General features: G+C 40.9%; 1 protein-coding gene across 1 annotated transcript in view; it reads left to right on the top strand.

Moving 5' to 3' along the window:
* The window catches only part of SUDS3 (SDS3 homolog, SIN3A corepressor complex component), a 195851-nt gene that overhangs the window by 94988 nt on the left and 79515 nt on the right, over positions 1 to 21348 (top strand). The window contains 1 exon segment of the mRNA XM_029619816.1: positions 4761 to 4856. Coding sequence (XP_029475676.1) covers positions 4761 to 4856 — 96 coding nt within the window.

Below are 21348 nucleotides of genomic sequence, written 5' to 3'. Positions count from 1 at the left end.
AACATCGAGGGGTTCCTCCTTCTTTGGTTAAGATTCCTCTCATTTTGGAATTTTTGCAGGATAGATTGGCCTTTAATTCATTAAATGTACAGGGGCAGATCTTGCCTGTTTCTAAGGTCAGGTGAATGGTGGAACTTTGTCGGCTTATCCAGACAAGACCCGTTTCTTAAAAAGGAGTGAAGCATCTTCGTCTTCCCTTTCGGTTTCTAGTGCCTTTGCGGGGTCTTAATCTAGTTTTGGAGTTTTGGCGGGACCCACTTTTTGACCAATGCATAGCTTTTCCTTGAGGTTACTGACCTTGAAAACGATATTTCTTGTGGAAATTTGTTCTATGCATAGAATATCCAAACTGCAGGCCTTCTCTTGTCGGGAGCCATTTTTACAGGTGACTCTGGGGACAATACAGCTTTTTTTTTTTTTTGTGCCAAAAGTGGTCTCAGATTTTCAATTAAATCAGTCAATTTCCCTGCCATCTCTGGACAAGGAAAGAGTGTGGATTGGACCATGGGTAGCCTCCCGCCTTGTTTTGGGAGTAGTTTGGTATATCCCGATGGTTTTGGATCCACCTGTCCATAAGCTAAGAAAGGAAAAATTACTACATACCTAATAATTTCCTTTTCTTTAATAAGGACAAGTGGATCCACCTTCCCACCCTTGGCTGCCGGACGATGTGCTATTATTCCCCTGCATGGCTGCGTGTTCCAAGGGTTACTGGTAAGTGTTATTCCAGCCTTTGATTAGTGTTATTACACTCTTTGTCTGAGATCAGAGCTTTTCTTTTTCTAAGTGCTGGAATGGTTATCTGTTGATCAAGTTTTGTTAGTTTGGCCACAGTTTTCTTTTGAACAGAATACTGACAGGTTGATGTCAGTGCAGTGGTATATATACCAAGATGTCAGCTTTGCTCCATCTCCATCTACTGGTAGAGGTGCATAACCCACTGGTTTGGGGTTCATCTGTCCTTATTGAAAAGGAAATTATCCGGTAAGTAGTAATTTCTCCTTAGTGTTTTGTGTCCTAGTTTTGTCTTTGTCTGGTTCTGTCCTTGTCTTGTTTGTGTCCTCTGTCCTGTCTAGCCCAGTTCAGTCCCTTGTCTGTTTCCCAGGCTTTGCCCTTGTTCTTGGCTCAGCCCTGCCTGTATCTAGCCCCTGCCTGTCCTCTGTACCAGCCTTACTTGCCAGTACCTGGACCCAGCTCCCAACCAGTTCTTGACTCCAGATCCCACCTGTACACAGCTCCCGGTCTGTGCCTGCTCCAGCCATGATGTTCTGCAGGAAACGAGTCCTACTGGGTCCCAGGACCCAAGGGCTCACCTATGGGGAAGAGGGGCTGAAGATCACCTTCATTCCTGCCCTGCGGTCCTGTACCACTTCTGTGGGGGTGCTCCCTGACTCTAGCCTGCCAGACCCGTGACATGGTAGCAACCAATTCCCTAATAATTCTAAAACTGATGAATAGGTAGGAAGTTTATAAGTGTCACTTATGAGGGTAGGAATAAAAAAATGTAATATCTTTCCTCTGGATGAAGAACTTACTATGTTTATTTATTTGATGTATATTTTGACTTTGTCACTTCAAAATGAATTATATTCAGGTACTGTAGGTATTTCCATATCCACAGAGGGTTGACAATTTAAGGGCCTCATTTACTAAGCATTTTTTTCATAGACACAGAATGGAAGAAAGGCCTTAGTAAATCAGGCCCTAAATTTATACCTTAGGGTAATGGAGGGTAAAATGACTTGCAGAAGGAACAGCAATGATATTTAAACCCTGGCTTCCCTGGTTTATAGCCTTTTCTTCTAACCATTAGATGGCTACTCCGCTTCATGAGGTTGATGTAATTCAGTGCGCTCAGCCTAGCGTACAGCTTGCCGTATGGTTGGACATGTATTTTGGATGTGCTAGAATAACTCCCAATGCAATAGTGGGATTATCGCGTCCAAAACACTTCGTTTCCAAACCTGTGCATAGCTGATATGTAAGTGCCATATAGATGAGGCTATTAGCTATTACCCCCGATGCAAAAAAAAATCACCGTGCGCTGGACATGTACTTTTTAACACACAAAAATTAATGCCACCTCTAGAGCTGGTGTTAAGTTTTCATGTGCCCCTAACCTGACGGCTCGTTAATTGAGCATCCGTTTTCCTAAGTGGTGCACAGCCGCATCTCCTGGGTCCCTGATGCCATGAACATGCTAGGGACGCACAAGTTATCCCTAGCATGTCCTTTTTAGTGTGGCAGCTTATTTGCGTATTGCATCGGGCGCCCAGGAGAAGGGGACGTGCGCACATTGAAAAAACATGCTCCCACTTTGGATGCATTTCTTTTCTGCTTGATATTGCACAGGTCCTGATGTGTCCAGAAGACCAGTTCTTCAAATAATTGCTTTAATTTCCATCATGTTTACCTAATGTATCCCTTTCCTAGACTAAATTGTGAAATTCATCAGCTGTAATTAGTCCCTCTGATCTCTAGCGAATCCATGGCTGTAGAAAGAGCTGCAAAATCTGCTTCACATAGAATTGAAGGGATTTTCTTAGAGCACAGCAGCAACAGGAACACAGAACCTTGGGCTGCTTCCTCTTCCTGTGCATCCCAGGACCGGAGTGTCGTGCAGCACTACGGTGTTCTCTGCGGTTCAAAGTGAAACACTTTGACCCTGGAGTGCAAGAAGAAAGTAGCAGCCCAAGGTTAGATAAAGTTGAGGTGTGAGTGAGGGGATCAGAAGGGATGTAGAGATGAAAATGAGAGCGGGAATTTAAATGGGTGTGATTGGATCTGTGCATGCAGTGAAGGATGAGATCCTTGAAGGTGTGTGTAGTGTATGGGAGAGGATCTTAAGGTGTGTGTGAGGGAGGGGGTCGGAGAAGTTTGAGTGTATTAGAGATGATCTTATGGTGAGTGTGATTGAGGAGATAGGAGGGGTTCAGGGAGTTGAGGGTAGGGTGTACGTGAATGAATGGAGAGGATCAGATGAGGTGTGGACTAGTATGTGTATGCGTTTGTGTGTGGAGTGAGAAAGGGGATAAAAGAAGATATAATGTAATGAAGAGGATCTGAGAGGGTATATGCAGTGCCCTTATCCTCCTGAGGTTGTGCAGAGCTGCTGGAGAAACTGCATAACTAGCTTGTTGCCACATATTTTACAACCTGCCACAGAATCAACATCCCTAAAGGCTTTCAGTCTTTTGAAGAAATCTATAGGGCACTTGCCTGCTTTCAGCCTCAGTTCTATTCCTACTCCAACCCTTCATCCCTCAGCTTTTAGGGAACTTTCTTCTCTTGTTCCTCCCACCCCTTCTTCCTTTTGTCCTGAAGTGAATGAGGTGGGGGAGATGGTGGATAGAGAAAGAAGTCAGAATGTTTGATCCTTCCAAGATCTCTTAAATCCTCATCAAACCAAAGATGATTTTGATACAATTCCAGGATATAGTAATGTCCATATATTTATATAAAGATTCTTGAACCTGCATATAAGGCTGATCATATACCATTTACTTACAAAGACTTGGATGTGTTTTGGAAGTCTGCAACTGCTGGTGTCCCACAGCTGGCAGAAAGGACATTAATTTCAATTTATAGAAGCCTTGAAGACTGATTATTGCCAAGTTTCATCTTGTGCTAATTCAATCTCCTCCCTTTTTTATTTTTTACTATGTTTCCGATATATGTACACACATGTTTCTATGCAATTGCATGTCAGACTGCTAATGTTGAGGACATTTTTAGTATACAGAAGCTCATATACTTAGAAAGATGACAAGGACTTTCTCAAGCAAATATAAAAAGGATAGTTGCACTATTTCATTCAAAACAAAAGTGACATTTTATATTTAAAAATGTGTAACTTGTATGTCTTGATAAATTATTGATTTTTGTACTTGGTACATTTTTTTATTTGTATATAATTAATATTGCTTAAAAACAAGCAATATAAATGGTTCAATAAAAGAAAATAGACTTTTTTTTTTTTTTTGCATAGCCAGAGGTGTGCATCTTTATGCAAAATTATGTCAATTTGCCATATAATTGCCACAGAATGTTGAAAAATATGCTATAGATTAGCTAACTCTTGCTGCAGAATCTTAAAAAATATGCCACGGGAAACTAGCAATTGTATGTGTGTGAGAGTGAGTGAAGGTAATTGGCAGGGTGGGGGGGCTGACGTGAGGGAAGGGCTATTGCAGTAACAACAGCAGTGCCCATAATGATGGGACCTGTAGCCAAAGGAACACTTTTCACCAGAAAATACTTTAAAATAAATACAATTTTGATATTTGCTTAGGGTAGTGTTTTTTAACCCAGTCTGGTTTTCAGGATATCCACAATGAATAGTCATGAGATAAATTTGCATACAATGGAAGCTGTACATGCAAATCTGTCTTGTGTATATTCTTTGTGGATATCCTGAAAACCCAATTGATGGGTATGTCCTGAGGACTTGGTGCATTGATGTTAGTAAACATAGGGGCTGATTAACTGAGCCATGGTAAAACTGACCAATTAACATGGTGTGGCATTGTTATTGTTATCTACTTAATTTTATCATAAATATCTCAAGTGTGAGATTATTTTATCTCTGAATGAAATAATCACTGAAAGCAATTGTTGCAGTCTCTTGCAGAGAACATTGAGAAGATGTTCAGCCTGTTGCAGCAAATGGTGGTTGGTTACTCTTTCTCTCATAATGTTCTGCAGTGTAGAGGTAGTCACTGTTAATATTCTCATCAGCTCTCCTGCATTTTTCCCCTTAGATTCTATGGAGGTGAAGCCTATCATGACAAGGAAGCTGAGGAGGCGGCCTAATGATCCTGTTCCGATCCCAGACAAGAGGAGGAAACCTGCTCCTGATATCCTTTCATTTAGACTTTTGGGCTGAGCCATTTTCTTCTAATTCATGGTTAATAAATATTGGTGGGGCCAAGATAATGTGCTGCATTCTGCACCACCTTTACATATTTTTGTATGAAACAGTCAGAGGTTTGCAAAAGCAAATGTGAGCTCCCAGGGTTTAAAAACTAAAACTCTGATGCGGGAATGGGAAAGGAGCTGCCAGAGGGGTTGCCTGCTTTTGGAGCTCTCCTAACTGGTTCATCAGCAGGGGAAGGTAATTCAGTGGGCACAGGACAGATGCCCCCTGGGTTTGGCATGGAGCCCTCTACCTTTTCTTGGGTAGAATTTTTTCAAGGACTTCAGTCTTTTCTTCAGGCGCAATTCTCAGCCCTGGCCAATCTTAACAGTTTAGGATCGCAGGTGGTGAAATCCCACATGCCTGGTGCTGGGGGTAATCATAGGAGTATGCCTAGATCTGCTGAGGGTCTCCCCGATAGGGATCTAGATGGTACGAATGATGAAGCCGATCCTTACTCCCTGGAGGATGGGGAAATTCTTCTGGGATTGGAACTGCATAGACTATGTTGCGGTTCTTTCATAGAGATGAGTTCCCGGCTCTGATTTCCCAGATATCGAAGATGCTGGGAGCACTGGGGGCTAAATCCATATCTGAGCCAAAGAAAGATCCTATTTTCATTTCTTTGCATAAAGCCTCATGTTTCTTACCTATTATGGAGGCCATTCAAGAATTGATTAATCTTCAGTGGGGCTCCCCGGAAGCTAATTTTAAAGGGGGATGAGCCTTGGAAGCATTGTATCCCTGGATCCAACTGCGAGAGAGCAATTGTGCTTTACGAAAGTGGATTCGCTTGTGTGTGCCGTTACCAAGCAGACGACTGTCCCCGTAGAAGGGGGATCAGCCTTTAAGGAAGCACAGGATTGGAGAATTGAGGACATCCTTAAGCAGGCTTTCAAAGCAATAGCAATGAATTTGCAGATATCTTTTTGTTATTCCCTGGTGGCTCACTCTTGTTTACTTCTCTCTCAGGAGGTCATTGAATCTGGTGTGAATTCCAGGGCAGGGATGGAACCAGCAGCCGCCTTTTTGGCAGATGTGGGCTGTGATTTGGTCCGCACTTCAGCCATAGGGTTGGCTTCGGTAATAGTGGCCAGACGTCAGTTATGGCTGAGAAATTGGTTGACCGATACAACCTTGAAGTCTAACATTATGAAGTTTCCCTTTAAAGGCTCGCTCTTGTTTGTGAGGGAGCTGGAGAAAATGGCCAGTAAGGTGGGGTGAGTCCCAGGTTCCTCAGTTGCCAGAGGATAAGAAACAAATGCCACACTCCTTCAGCATGAGAGGTCGTACTAGGGGATCCAAACGTTTTCGACCTTACAGAGGAGCGGCCTTTCAGAGGACTCGACTTTTGGGTAGATCTCAGTCCTTTCATCCCAGGCAGTCCAGACAGGGCACAGGCTCAGGTAGTGGAGTCCCTCCCCCGAGTCTCCCAGTGAAAGTGTGCCGACCCACCCCCAGTAATAGGAGATAAGGAGTTGCCTCTCTCTTTTTTTTTTGTTTTATCAGAGGTGAGTCAAAATCACATCTGACCAGTGGATTTTGGAGGTGATAAGAGATTTCTATGCCCTAGAGTTTTGCAGTGTTCCACGGGATGTTTTCATGGTGTCTCCCTGCAACTCTCTGCAGAAGAGACAGGCAGTGGAGTGTACGTTGTCAAGACTCCAGCCTGCGGACTGTGGTTCCAGTGCCCATGTCTCAAGAAAATATGGGCTGATATTCCATTTATTTCATTGTGCTCAAGATGGAGGGCTCTTTTCGCCCCATCCTAGATCTCAAGGGGATCAACCGTCATTTGAAGGTGACTCGTTTTCGCATGGAAACCTTGCGCTCAGTGACAATGGCAGTACAGTCAGGGAGGTTTCTGACATCTCTGGACTTGTCCAAGGCGTAGCTGCATATGCCCTCCAGCTAAAGCATCAATGATTTCTGTGTTTTGTGGTTTTGGGGCATCGTCATCAGTTTCGAGCACTACCTTTTGGTTTGGTCATCGCACCCAGAAATGTTTCCAAGGTTATGGTGTGGTGGTGGCGGCGGCGGAGTTGAGAGAGGATGGGAGTGGATGATGATGCACTTTCATGGTTCACTTTGTTCCCTAAATCATACGATACAGCAAGGTAGTAGTTATTTGACCTGGCGCACCTGCACTTTGGTGTGTCTCAAGATTCAGTCTTGTCTTCTATTTTATTCAATATTTGTCTCCATTGAGTGCCATTTTACATTCCGTAGGGATGTGTACTTTATTTATGCAGATGACATTCAGTTTTTCTTCTTCCGTGTACAACTGAAGACATTTTGCTTATTAAGTGGTTTCAAAACTGTATAAAGATAATAAATGACGTGGTCTTTGCTCAGAAAATCAACAGTTGATAATGGTTCCAAGTACAGAAGATACACAGTTCAGAGTGACCTTGAATTGTGCATTCTCACGTATGGCTCCTATGTTATGGAATAAATTGCCTTTAGAGATACATGTGATAGATTACAGGAGTTTTAGGAAAAGTTTGAAACTTTTTTTTTTAATGTTTTTAAATGATGGCTAATACAATAGATGTTATAAACCGCTTTGAACACAAGTGGGGTATAAAAAAATCTTGTAAATAAATAAATGATTAGTTTGTAGCCAATCATTTTGTTCTGAACTTGCCAAAACATCTATCCTTTGGCTAGGTAAAAACTCTCCCAGTGAATGTTTGCTAACTTTAGAATATGATAGTATGTGCATGCTGGGAAAAACCGAAGCAAGAAATTTGGGGGTCCACTTAGATTATATTCCGTCTTTTATAAATCACAGATGCAGCATGTAGCAAAAGTAGCATTTTTTAGGATTAAAATATTAAGACCCTTGAAATATATGCTGGCCCCAGACTTATTTTGAACAGTGGTACAAACTGTGATCTTTGCCAGCTTGATTATTGTAACAGCCTTTATATGGGGCTTCCGCATACATTACTGCATATACTTCAATTAATTCAGCATGCTGCAGCTAGGCTTATTTCTGCAAAAAGAAGAAATGAACATATCTCTGCTATATTGAGACAGCTTCATTGGTTACTGGTGAAGTGGAGAGTTCAATTTAAAATGTTAATATTACTGCATAAGTATCTATACTCAGAATCTTTTTGATCCTTGGGAGATAGACTGAGGCCTTATATGCCTACAAGTACTTTATGGTCTACTGCTACAAAATTATTAAATATTCTAGCTGTTAAGGATTTTAAGTTATGCCAAATACAGATGCAAGTTCTTTCATATGCAGGTCCCCAACTGTGGAATGCGTTAAAAGCCAGTCTGAGAGATAAGAGGGACTTAAAGATTTTTAGAAAATAATAGAAGACTCTGTTTTTTTTAATGAAGCTTATAAATAATGTTATTTTATATTGTTTTATAGTTTTAATACTGATTTTTAAGGTTTGTCATATTGTTTATTTGTTGACACTAGTATTGTGAATGTTAGACACATAATCTGCTGTAAAATCAGAAGAGAAGTGATTTTAAATAATTAAATACTGAAATGTTTGGCCCTCTGCACTGTTGCCCATGGCTGGCCTCATTTACCCTTGCATCCCTCACACACCAACGCAGTCAGATGCCACCATCGCTGAGCCTGCCTCCCTCTCTTTAGGCACTGTTGCGTAGGAGGTGGATCCTTGGGCTGAGGTGGGGTTGACGCAACCCGTAGGCGAGGGCCTACGGGTCCCCACAGTCAGCAGGCGGAGTGGGCTGAAGCTGGAGGCCACTGGAGCTTCACTATGCCAGCTTCACTATGCTCAGTTCCCCTCGGGCTGAGCCTTTGGGTGCCGGGGCCGGCAGGACTTAGGCGGGCCTCAAGGTTAAGTACAGGTAGTAGATGTTTCAGCCCAGAGACAGCAGCCAGCAGATGGCATGATCCTATCCTGGACGGGATATGGAACAGGAAATCAAGCACCAAGGAACTGAAGGTGCCTGAGCAAAGGGAGGCTGAAGCCCTAATAGTCCATGTCCAGAGGATAGGGACAGAGGTGTCACTGTCAAGCTTGAATGGAACCTGGCGGCACTTGGAAGGTGTAGCAAGCAATGTGGAACTCTGGACTCAAGAAAGTCTGAGGCAAAGTCATTCGTAGCAATGGTCAAGACACGGAGAAGGCAGGCATGGTCAGACATAGCAATGGTCAAGGCACGGAGAAGGCAGGCGTGGTCAGTCGTAGCAATGGTCAAGACACGGAGAAGGCAGGCGTGGTCACGTAGCAATGTTCAAGGCACGGAGAAGGCAGGCGTAGCTATGGTCAAGCTCAGAGAAGACAGGAAAGGTCAGGACCTTGCCTGCCTTCTCCATGGTCAGAACCAGGAAGTCAATCAGCACACAGACGAGACGAATACGGAACAGGAACCAGGAACTTGGAGAAACAGGAACACGAAGCAAGGCTCACGGAGATGCAACGAGTACGAGGAGCTGGAGCTCGAAGCTTGTGTAGAGAGGTGAGAGGGCCGCACCATGGGGTTGCTGCGGGCGGCGAGTGTAACAGGCACATTGTGCTGCCTGTCCCGACCTCAGCTGAGAGTTGTTTCGCTTGATTGCTCTTCTGTTGGATTTTGGGTTTTGTTTCTCCTGTTGGCCTTAGAACCCTAGGGCTCAGCCAGCGAGGAAAGAGGCGGTTGTAGGTGAAGCATTCACATCGCCTCAGTCTGAGTGTGTCTGCCAGCTGTTCCCATGTGCTGGTTGTATCTACTATGCCACAGTCCAAGGACTCAGACTCCGTGACTGCAGCGGTGGGGTTTAACAGTTTGCCCCTCTCTTCCCCACCTCTGCTAAACATGCAGCAGTGCAGTTCAAAACTTCTGAGTGCCATCGGTTCCTCTCTATCCCTTCTCCTTCTGATCTGCAGCAACATGGGGTATAGTTTTTGGGTCTATAATAGGCTCCACTCTCACTCTCCCTCTCCTGTCCTGTGACAGCAGCTCAGCTTATCACAGCTAGCAGCCTGCTCATTTTCTCCCTAGCTAAATTTTCTTGCATCCATCTGGAGGACCCCCTTGGATGGTCTCTTTGACCCCTGGAGATCCACGGACCCTAGATTGTGAACCACTGCACTATTTCACAGTTCCAAGTATAGTTATAATTGTATTAGTTTACATACTATTGGTATAACAAAACCATAGTCGTCTTAGATCAATCCAGTTCAGACTTATCTGTATTTGGTTAACTATAGCATGAAAATCCAGGTAGTTAATAGATTGGAGTCACTCGTTGATGATTGATTGATTTATTTATTTATTTATTTATTTATTTTTAGAGTTTCCTGAGTGGCACCTCTTTTCATAGACTTGAGTGAGTTTATACAAATAGAAGGGACATCCCAGCTGGTCATATGGAGTTCAGATAGTGACACGATGTTTTGTATGAGTTGACTGCTGGAAAATTGTTGTAATTGCTTCCAATGCTACTAGGAATAGTATTTAACAAAAATACATTTGCACATAATTAAGATTCCATTTCTTATTTAATTCAGGAATAAGTTTATGTAGTAGCCGTGTTATTGTCATAGCATGAATGAGATGCCAGTGATAAATATTTATTGGACCAACTTAAAGCAGTTTTTACCAAATTTCAAGAGTTAAAAAGTACGTTCCTGTCATCAGGTCACTGAAGATTTATTTATACAAGTCAAGCAATATTTTTTCTTTTGCAGACAGATGATTTTTTATTTCAGGTTTGTTGGGTCAATTTGTCTGATATAGAGTATGGCAAACTAATCAAGTGGAGATCTCATATCTTTGTGCATCTCATTTGTGGAAAAAAATTTGATTTATTTCCATATTAATTACCTGTGAAATGAGAGCATTCTTTCCAGGCTAAATAAACTGTGTCTTCCATACTGCTTTGAACCAAAGATCCATATTCCTCAGCATCATTTTGCCATCTGCCAAGCAGTGAGTACTTAATGAAAGTAGGTTAGAAATAGGGCAGAGTCAGAATGGTCCTTCCCCTTTCTTATACAATTTCCAGCAATCATTGTTTAAGGATGGTCTGAACCTGAGGAATATCCCTGACTGTTTTCTTTAATGGCTTCTGATTGACCCGTCCTCAATAAGTGCATCTAATCTCAATATGAACCTGGTTATAACTTTGCATTATATGAGGAAATACTTTTTTTGTTGTAAACATTCCACCTGATAATTTAATCGGCTGCCCCTTAGTTCTTAAATATATAAAACAAACAAAAAAACATAGCATGGGTCAGACCAAAGGTCTATTGAGCCCACAGTGGTCAGTTTGGGTTATTAGAGAGTACCCAGGAGATCCACAGAGTAAATCCAGTTTCTTGTTGCCCGCTCCCAGGCTAATTGTTTTATGGACTTTTTCTCTAGAAATTTGTCCAAACCCCTTTTAAATCTAGCTAGGTTGCATGCTTCAACTACATCCTCTGGCAAATTGTGTAATGAGTGAAAAAATACTTTCTTTGATTTAATTTAAATCTGCTATCTGCTACCAGAATGTGTCCCCTAGTTCTAGTACTGTTTGAAAGGGTAATAACTGTTTTCTATTTCTTTGTTTCATCTCACACATGATTTTATAAACTTCTATCATATTCCCCTCCAAGTGAAGAGCTCTAACCTATTTAGCCTTTCTTCCTAAGGGAACTGTTCCATTCCTTTTATCATTTGTATTGCCCTTTTGCAGTATCATTTCTAATTCCATTATATATTTCTTGAAATGAAGCAACATAGTACTCAAGATGTGGTTGCACCAAAGATGCACATAGTCACAGTTTTATTCTTCATTCCTTCCCAAATAATTCCGAGCATTCTATTTACTTTTTTAACCACTGCAACACACTGAGACGAAGATTTCAACATATTGTCCACAGTGATTCCAAAATCTTTCCTGAGTGGTTACTTCTAATATGGAACTCAGCATTGTGTACTTATAATTAGGATTATTTTTCCCTCTGTGCATGATTATGCACTTGTGCACATTAAATTTCATATTTCATTTAGATGCCCAATTCCCCAGTCTTGCAAGGACCTTCTGCAGTTTCTCATAGTCTGCTTGTGTTTTAACTGCTTTGAATATTTTTATGTCGTCTGCAAATTTGATCACTTCTTTTGTTGCTCCCTTTTTCATATCATTAATGAATCAGTTAAACACAGGTCCCTGGACAGATCCCTGGGGCACACCCTACATACTCTTCTCCATTGGGAAAACTGACAGTTTAATCCTACTCTTTGCTTCTTATCTTTAACAAGTTACCAATTCACAGTAAGACATTGCCTCCTACCCCAGTGCATCCTGTTTGCGTGCACCACTTCCATTGTATGCAAATCTATCTCATGCATATTCATTATGGATGTCCTGAAAACCTGACTGGCCAGGTGTGCCCTGAAGATATTAGAAAACCCCATCCTATTCCATGATTTTTTTAGTTTTCATGAGGTGTTTCAGCAGATGCCTTCTGAAATTCCACATGCACTGTCAGTTGGCTTGTCTTTATCCACATGCTTATTCATACTTTGAAAGAATTCTAATAGGTTTGCAAGGCACAACTTGTCTTTGCTAAATCCATGTTGGCTCTTGCTCATTAAGCCATGTTTATCTATATGACCTATAATTTTGTTCTTATCAATAGCTTCTATAATTTTGCCCGGCACTGATGGTCAGGTTCACTGGTCCTATGGTTACTTGGGTCACCCCTGGACCCCTCCTTGAAAGTTGGCATTACATTTGCTACCTTCCAGTCCTCAGGATTAAAGGCAGATTTGAATGATAGGTTGCAAATTACTGTTAATAGTTCTGCAAGTTCATATTTTAGAACTCTGAATACTATGCTGTTCTGGTTAGTTGGTCAGTTTGCGCTAGCACCTCTTAATAATATAATCGGTATCAGTTGCCCTTGCTCTAGCTGTTTGACTGCCTACACTGCTCTAGCTCTGGTCATATCCCTTTCTTTCCCTTACCACTGCCCACTGTGCTAAGGATATCTGATAATTGTCAACCAGATAAGTTTGACTGCAGCCTTTTATTGTCTTTAGCTGGGAAGTAGAACCAGGTCAGCTGGCTCCCTTTTTTGTTTTGCATCTAGTCCATACTAAATTTTTAGGATATGTTAGAAAGTTCAAAGTAGTCAACTTTAGACTTGGTGGTCTAGGTAGGACCTCATATAGGAGTCATTTGTAGAATGCTCTTCTTTCCATGTGGAATCCTCAGTTGTAAGTCTACAGTCTCAGGTTGGTGGCATAGATTGATGGTTGGCAATGAGCTGCTTATCCATTTGAGGAATTCCTTGGCAAGAGCACGAGGCATCTGGAGTGTATGGAGGGTCACTTGGTCCATCAATCATTTGGAAGCGCGGACAACAAGGAGAGCTTTAGTGGTCCTACTCTCTCTGATCAGAAGAAGAGTTGTGAAATGCTGTCAGATAATGCTTCAACAGTGGCATACATAACCTGGCACGGTGGGACCAAGAGCAGGCTAATCACCAATATTCTTGGTTGACATTGTTCATCAGTGGGGTGGAGAATGTGTAGACTGTTTTCCTGAGCCCAGATACATGTTGGTCCTCAGGGAATATGGATGTGATATTCTCCATGCTTTTAGCCATATGGGAATTGTCTCTAATGGATCTGAAGATAAGGGGAACTGCCAAATAATCATCTTTTCAGTTGAAGAAGAGAGCCGGGGTCGGGGGGATCTTGACATTCTGTCATAGATGTGACCTCAACACCTTCTTTATGTGTGTCTGTTCTGATAGGAACAGTGGTTCAAAGGAACATGGTTATCATAGCCTCAGAGTGGCACCAACCACTTCAATTCACAGATTGGATAAGGTTCAATATAAAGGGCTCACTGGGTTTTTATCAGATCTAAGGATTTCTGCCTCATGGCCCAGTTTGCTTGGAGAAAGTGAATATCCTTTGTTTTGAAGTTCAGCTTTCAAAGAGCGATTGAGAGACAAGGGTTATTTAGAGGAGATTGCTTTTATCTTGTTCTAGGTAGAACCAAAACTATCTTTCTGACTTAGATTCAGATTTTAAGGGTGTTTGAGGCATGAGTATGGAGATAAGGTTTCCCCATGCAAGCATCGATGTTGGTGGTTTTCTTTCTTTCCTTTTTATAGCCTTGTATTCTCTTGGAGATAGGTAGCAGCACTTTTGTGTTATAGAAGAAAGAGGCAAAAACAGTATTTGACTTCACACCCAAATTTAATGAGTTTTGCGAGATCTCAAGCTTTGTGTCCTCATGTTAAGAGAGAATTCTCCCCCATGGAATCTTATTTTGGTAGTGAAGGCCTTGTGCATTAGTTCCTTTGAGTCCCGCAGAAGTTCCTCTGAAGGATTTTATTTTGCAAACAGGGTCTAGTTGAAATCAGTTCTATCAGACATGTCTCCAAATTACAGACGTTGTTATGTAAGGCCTCATTTCTTAAGATTTTAGATGCTAGAGTTTTGTTTTGTTAAGGTGCCATCCTCTTTTGCTTAGATGGGATCTTTTTCCCTTTGTTTAGTTTGTTGAATTGCCATCCTTCAGGAGCTCCAGTTCAGGGGATGGCTCCAGGGTTGGGGTGGCTAACTCTGGTCATCGAGAGCCACAAACAGACCAGATTCTTAGGATTTCCACATTAATATGCATTAATGGAGGCAATGCATACAAATCTCTCTTGCATATTCCTGAAAACCTGATCTCTTGGTGGTTCTCGAGGACTGGAGTTGTCCACCTCTGCTCTAGGGTTTTTCACAAATTCTGGATATCCAGAATGTGTTGTTGCAGTATTTTTGGATGCCGAATGAATTTTGCATATTGATTCACCTTTGTTATGTCATATAGTGATCACAGGAAAGGAGAAATGACTTTGAGGCTCCTATTGCCAGATGGTTTCTAAGGAAACTATTGCTACAACTTACATTTCTAAAGGCGTTTTGGTGCCAGAGGGCCTTCAAGTACAATCAGTTAGAGGAATAGTGACTTCTTGAATTGAATGTCTGCAGTGTCACCACAAGAGTCTATATGGAGGCAATTTTGTTATCTTTGCATACTTTTTTCTAGATACTGTAGATTGGATATCTGAGCATCAGTCATGACTACTTGGAGCAAGGGTGTTGGGAGGAGGTATTTCAGGATTCCTTCCATTATAACATTGGCTTGGGGTACATCCCGTCCATCTGGACTGGTATGGTAAACGATAAGGCAGGAATAATTGGTTTCATACCTGCAAATTTTTTTTTCTTGAGTCCTTCCAGACAGGTCCAGTGTCCCACCTGGTCATCCTGTAGACTGTTCTTCTGTGAATGTATTGCCCCTTAAGGGTCTTTGATGAATTTTTGGTTTAGAGGTCTTCTTGATTGGAGGGAATTAGGTTTAGCTTTGGATTCATCGGAGAGTTTGGTTTCTCCTGCTCGTGGGGGGGAGGATTGAGTGTGTTAACTTTGATACGAAAATACTGAATGTCTGCCTGTGGCACAGTGTCTTAAGTAGATTGTTAAGTGAATCTTTTCTTCTCTGTCTCCATCTGTTGGTAGAGGGGGGAAAAGCATCCATGTGGGCTGGTATGGTAGGCCTCGAAGAAAGAAAATTAGCAGGCAAGAGACCAAATTTTCCTTGTGTCATGTAATTTTGTAAAGGGCCATGTCTGTGGGTAAATTGCTATTTTATCTGCAGAATTTTCTTTGAAAATTACCCATTCTAAGATGGTGTGACCAGCACTGCAGTATTCAAGAGATGGATATGCGATAGATTTATGGTTTGTTTTTTTTGTTTTTAGTTCCTTTTTTGACTGTTGCTGCACTTTGAGCCAATATTTTTGGAGATCTTTTATATTTAGTGATAACCAACTAGAGCCCATCATTGTATATTTTTTTTATTTTTATTTAAAGTTTTTATATACTGACATTCGTTTGCACATCATGCCGGTTTACATAGAACATTGTTAACTGGAAAAAAGGAGTTACATGGAACTGGTTCAGGGTTAAAACAGAAGTTAAGAAACTTAGGAAATTCAGGAGAAGAGAAACAGTCATATAATAACTCTATGAGAAAGTGCAGTAACATAACTATATGAGAAAACTGGCTATGAATATACCAAGTTAGAATTTTCTTTTTTTCCTGTCTAAACTACATCACACTTACTAGTGATGAAACACATTTGTCACTTAAGGCTGGATTCACTCAGCTTATTTCCATAGAAGAATGGGTGAAACGCTACAGAGAATTAGGCCCTTTATTGCTTGTTGATTGTTGTGAAATCTCTTTGTAGCTCATCAATACCAGTTTTGCTTGTTATCTGGAATAATTTTGAATCATAAGCAAACTTATGCCACTTCATGGCCCTTTTCAGATATTTAATACTTTGAGTAACACCAGTTCCAACATAGGTACTTAAGTAGACTCCACTGATTACCTTCCTTGACTGTGAAAAGTGACTTTTTAGCCCATTTTCAGTCTGAGAGGACCTTCCTTCTAGTTCTATGACAGCTTGTTGTCATTTAGTTACTTTGGTAAGGGGCCTATCAAAAGCTTACTATAGAGCCTATGTGCTAAGCTGTTTTAACGTCATTTCTTGTGGGATTTACTAAATTGCTGTATAAATGTACTACAATTCAGTAAATCTGTGCTTGGCATGCATACTACCCACAGTGGTAACACTAACACATTCTTGGAAGCAGGAACGTGCATTTGTGTAGCCCTGAGTTTGGTCCCCTCCCCCGACACAAAATCTCCACTTACCAAAGAAAAGCTCCTCATCATGTTCCCCATCGCTGCATCCTGTATAGTTACCCCATTAGGGATGTGCATTCGTTTTTCCTGAATTAGGCAATTTCATTGACATTGCCTAATTCGGTATGGTTCGGGAGAACCGAAAAACAAATGAATTTTTTTTGAAATTTCGGAAAAATTCATTTATCGGGTTAGTGTACGCTAACTCTGACATGTTAGTGCGCTCTATTGGGAGTTAGTGCACCTAACCCGAAAATCAGGGCCCCCGAAAAAAAAACAACCCCGAACCACGAGAAAAACGAAATTCCCGTGGGGGGGCCCCCGAAATGAAGCCCGACACGATAGTAAAATCCGAAGCACATCTCTAGTTACCATATCCCCGCAGCCCTGCATAACCTCTATTTTCCAAACAGAGCAAACAGTAGCCCTGCCCTGGCTCAAGCCCCACTCCACCTGATTTGCAAAAAAAAAAAAAAAGTGTCCCCTCCTCCGCAACAGATCCAAGAGTGGCAGGATGTCCATGGAGAAAGACTTGTGCCCTGCCAGCACCAAAATAAAAAATGGGTAAGGATGAGAGTCTGAAGGGGCTGGTATTTTTGCAGGTCAGATGGGCTAGGGAGCAGGGTTACCGTCTAGCTGTTTGGGGGATAGCACAAATGGAGAGCTTTTCTTTGAGGAAGGGGGATTTGGTGTTTAGGGGGCCAAACTCAGGGCTATCTACTCTTCTAAGCATCTCGGGGAAAGTTAACTATACTTTTTGAGGTGTAGTTATCGTGGTCTTTGTTAAGGCTTTTTAATATTAAAGTAAAAATTTGCATGTGGCACAATTTATTAATATTTTCCTCATGTTGAGCTTAATTTATTGGAGCCACCAAAGAAAGCCATGACTTCATACCACAAAAGTTAGATTGGCCTATCTCCAACATATTATGTTTACCTATGTGACTAGCTATTCTTTTTTTTATCCACTCTGTTTTCTTGGAACTGAAATTTGATCACCTCTAGAATGCTTTTTAAAGATGTGTGTTACATTGCCAACGCTCTAGTCCTCTGTTACTAAGGCAGTTTTAGAAATTTGTTCTGTTAGTTGCTTATGAGGGCTGCAGTTTCATACTGAAGTTCTTTTAGAACTCGTGGGCGAATGCTATCTGGTCCTGGTGTTTTGTTACTATTTAGTTTGGTAACTTGTTCTAAAACATCCTGGAGTGTCCTTATTTTGAGACCATTTCAGATTTATCCTCTGAAAATACTTTTAACTTTGCAGAGCTTGTGTGCCTTTGTTATCCTTATTTGCGCATAATTTCAACTTTTTGAATGATGATTTTTTTTTTTTTTTTGCCTGTTACAGCCCTATTTACTTTGTTGTTAAACTATTCTATGGGTACCCTGAGAGTTAACTGTTTTGTCTTTTTTATATTGGTGATTGACATCAATCTGATGTTAATTTTCAGAAATCAGATAAATTATCTGACTGTTATATTCAACATAGCTGATTAGGTTTGAAGTTATCTGGCTTAAGTTAGCCAAATAAGCTATCCACGGTATTCAGTGAGCTAAACGTGCTGCTATATTTGAATATGGTCAGGTTTAAAGTTATTCAGCTAAAAATAGTTGGATTACTTTAAGCTTATGTAGCTGTGTTCAAAGAATATACTTGTATAAGCGCTGACAGGTAAAAAAAAAGTTCAGACTGAGTGGTTTGGAAAGGGGCATGAGGTAGGGGCACTCTGGATTTTAAGAATAATGGAGTCTGTGGTGGGAAGGCGGGAGGCTGGCCCACCTTCTTGGGCATTTTAGCTATTCACTATTTGCAACCATTTCTTTGGGGGGTGGAGGTGAGGGGTGCCTGCCTTAAACCTGTATTTAAAAACTTGTCAGCGCTTATATGGCTTTATTCTTTGAATATAGCCATATAGGCTTAACGTTATCCAGGAACTTGTGCCTGGATAACATTAGCCCTGCAACTTGTGGCATCTGGAGTTAACTGAAAAATGTATTCAGGAAATCAAATGATAGATCTGTAAATTCCCTGTGGTTTTCTTCCGATTTGGCAGAGTTTAAAAGAAAATGTCGACATTTAGAGAGAAAATGGCGTAAGGATTTTAGTTTAGAAGATAAAAATATATGGCAAAGTACCAATTCGGCTTATTTTAAGGAGATTGTTTTGGCAAAAAAGAAATTTTATATGAATAAAATAAAAGCAGTGGTTATAATCCTAAAATTATCTATAGTGTGGTAAAAACATTGGTTAGTACTAAAAAAATTAATAAACCCATTTTTGATGGGATTCAGGATTCAATTGGCCAAATGTTTTAGGGAAAAATTGAGGTTTTAGGGGGTCAACTGGATGGGATGGACTCAGTCCAATTAGAGGATGGTGTAGAGCTGGATTATTCTGGAACATTGGATATGAAGATGGATTGTTTTGAATCTGTTTCTCTCTTGGAAGTTAAACTATTGGTCAACCATATTAAGACCACTAATGTCTGTTTAGATGTTTGTCCATCGTAGTTACTTAAAGGTTGTTCAGACAAAGTTTTGACATGTTTACAGAAGTTGGTTAACAGGTCTTTGGAAGTAGGGTCTGTGCCTTATTGTAAAATGGTGATTGTTTCCCCTCTATTGAAAAGTGAAAGCTTAGATCCTAGACTATGTAGTAGTTAAGACCCATTTCAGTTCTCTCATTTGTAGCTAAGGTGTTAGAAAATGCTGTTACTAAGTGGGTCTCTGATTTTTTAGAATCAGTGGGTTGTTTGGATCCAGCTCAGGCAGGTTTTAGTCGTGATTGTAGTATGGAAACGTTATTGGTAGCTTTAATGGATGATGGTTTACCACTGATTGATAAAGATGAGGATGCATTATTGGTTCTGTTAGACCTTTCAAGTGCTTTTGACCTAGTTAACCATCAACTGTCGTTGAAACATTGTAAAGCTTTGGGGATTGGGGGCATAGACCTGAAATGGTTACAGGACTTTCTTCCAGGAAGAAAACAGATGATAAAGTTTCAAGGTATTTTTTTCTGCTGTTGCAGATGTGGGTTGTGAAGTTCCACAGGGTTCATCTGTCTCCCCAATCCTGTTTAATATCTTTTTGAGCAGAGTTGGTGAGATTATTCGGGAGGCCAGCTTTTTGCCTTATATATATGCAGATGATATTCAGATTATTGCTCCTTTGGGATCAAATCGAGGTGAAAGTTATGACAAATTGGCTTCGTGTTTGGAAACTTTGGAGGTTTGGCTAAAGGAGAGGTTGGTCCTGAATGTTAAGAAAATGGAGATTCTTTATTTGGGTGATAATAGGTGTGACTTTCCGTTGAAATTTATGGGGGAAGAGATTTTTCTGAAGAAAGAAGTGAGATCCTTAGGGATTCAACTGGACTTCTCCCTGAATCTAGAGAAACATGCTTCAGGTTTGGTTAGATCATGTTATTCTAGGATAAGATTAATAGGCAAATTAAACCTTTTCTGGATGCTATAGTATTAAGAATGGTTGTTTTTGCTTTGGTATTATCTTATCTTGATTATTGTAATGCTTTATTGTTAGGTCTGCCTGTTAAAATTACCCGTAAATTGCAAATCATTCAGAATACAGCAGTTTGTATGGTGTCAGGAAATACGAGGAGGACCCCAGCTAAGCCATTATTATAAGATCTTCATTGGCTTCCAGTAAGTGCCAGATGTAAATTAAAAAATCTGGTACTGGCATTCAAAATGCTGAAGTTATCCGGATAAATGCATTTGAATATCAGGTTCTGTGTTTCTAATATGGTGTTATTAAACAGACTCTATTCTGTCTGCAGTCATTTTGCTCTTTTGGCTGCACATTTTTAATCACTTATCTAGCTTCCTTGGTTTTGTTAAATTTCCCCTTTTTTTGCCCAGCAGTTTCCTCCTGTTTCTTTTGGCTTACAGCTCAATATGAATCTGACTCTTTTACATCTACAGTGCCATGAACCTTCATTCACATCAGGGTTTCCCCCTCCTTCCCCCCCTTTTTTTTTTATATTCTCCTTCCAACTCAGCATCAGTCTTCAGCCAGGCCCACAAACCATGGCTTTTTCTGGAATTCATCTAACATGGATCCTAAATCTGGCCATTACGTTGTGTCGTTGAGCGATGGCTGAACCTCCCTCCCTTCAGAGCCTGTGAATGCTACCTCCATAGCATTTTCAGCACTGGCTGACCCAGGGAGCAAAGCCTAGCCTGTGACTTGATCCCACACCACTTGTATGGTTGTATGCAGCATTTGCCACCAAGAGGGCTAAAAATTCTCCCTTTTTATACCTAAATGTTTTTGTGGTGATATTTTTTTAGCATGTTTATTTTATCCTGTAAGGATGTTGTTTGACAGTATTTTGGCTGCTACTGTACAGTGACTCTTCTATAGTTAACTCCTGCACCAGATTCTGTGTGCTACTCAAGACTATTTAATGAATTGCTTCATTATGGGTTTCAGGACTAGTTTCTCCTAAAAGGAATCACTTTTACTATCCAGAACATGTATTTCATAGATGTAATTGCAAATACTAATAGTGATTTTTTTCCTCATGTAAGTGTATCCCATAGCTAATAATGTATCCCATAGCTAAGCACACTGAAACACCACAAAAACCTTCTTATTTAAAATACCAAAAACAACAAGAAAAAAAGAAAAAAGGTCAAGCTGTTTACTGTTAAAGTGGCCCATTCCTGCCAACAGATTCTCTTTCCAGCATGCTGTTCCCCTAGAACCAGTCCCTAGGATT

Source organism: Rhinatrema bivittatum, chromosome 11 (assembly GCF_901001135.1).
Source record: "Rhinatrema bivittatum chromosome 11, aRhiBiv1.1, whole genome shotgun sequence".
Lineage (NCBI taxonomy): Eukaryota > Metazoa > Chordata > Amphibia > Gymnophiona > Rhinatrematidae > Rhinatrema > Rhinatrema bivittatum.
The sequence above is the reverse complement of the archived record's forward strand: the minus strand, read 5'-3'. Positions and strand labels throughout refer to the sequence as shown.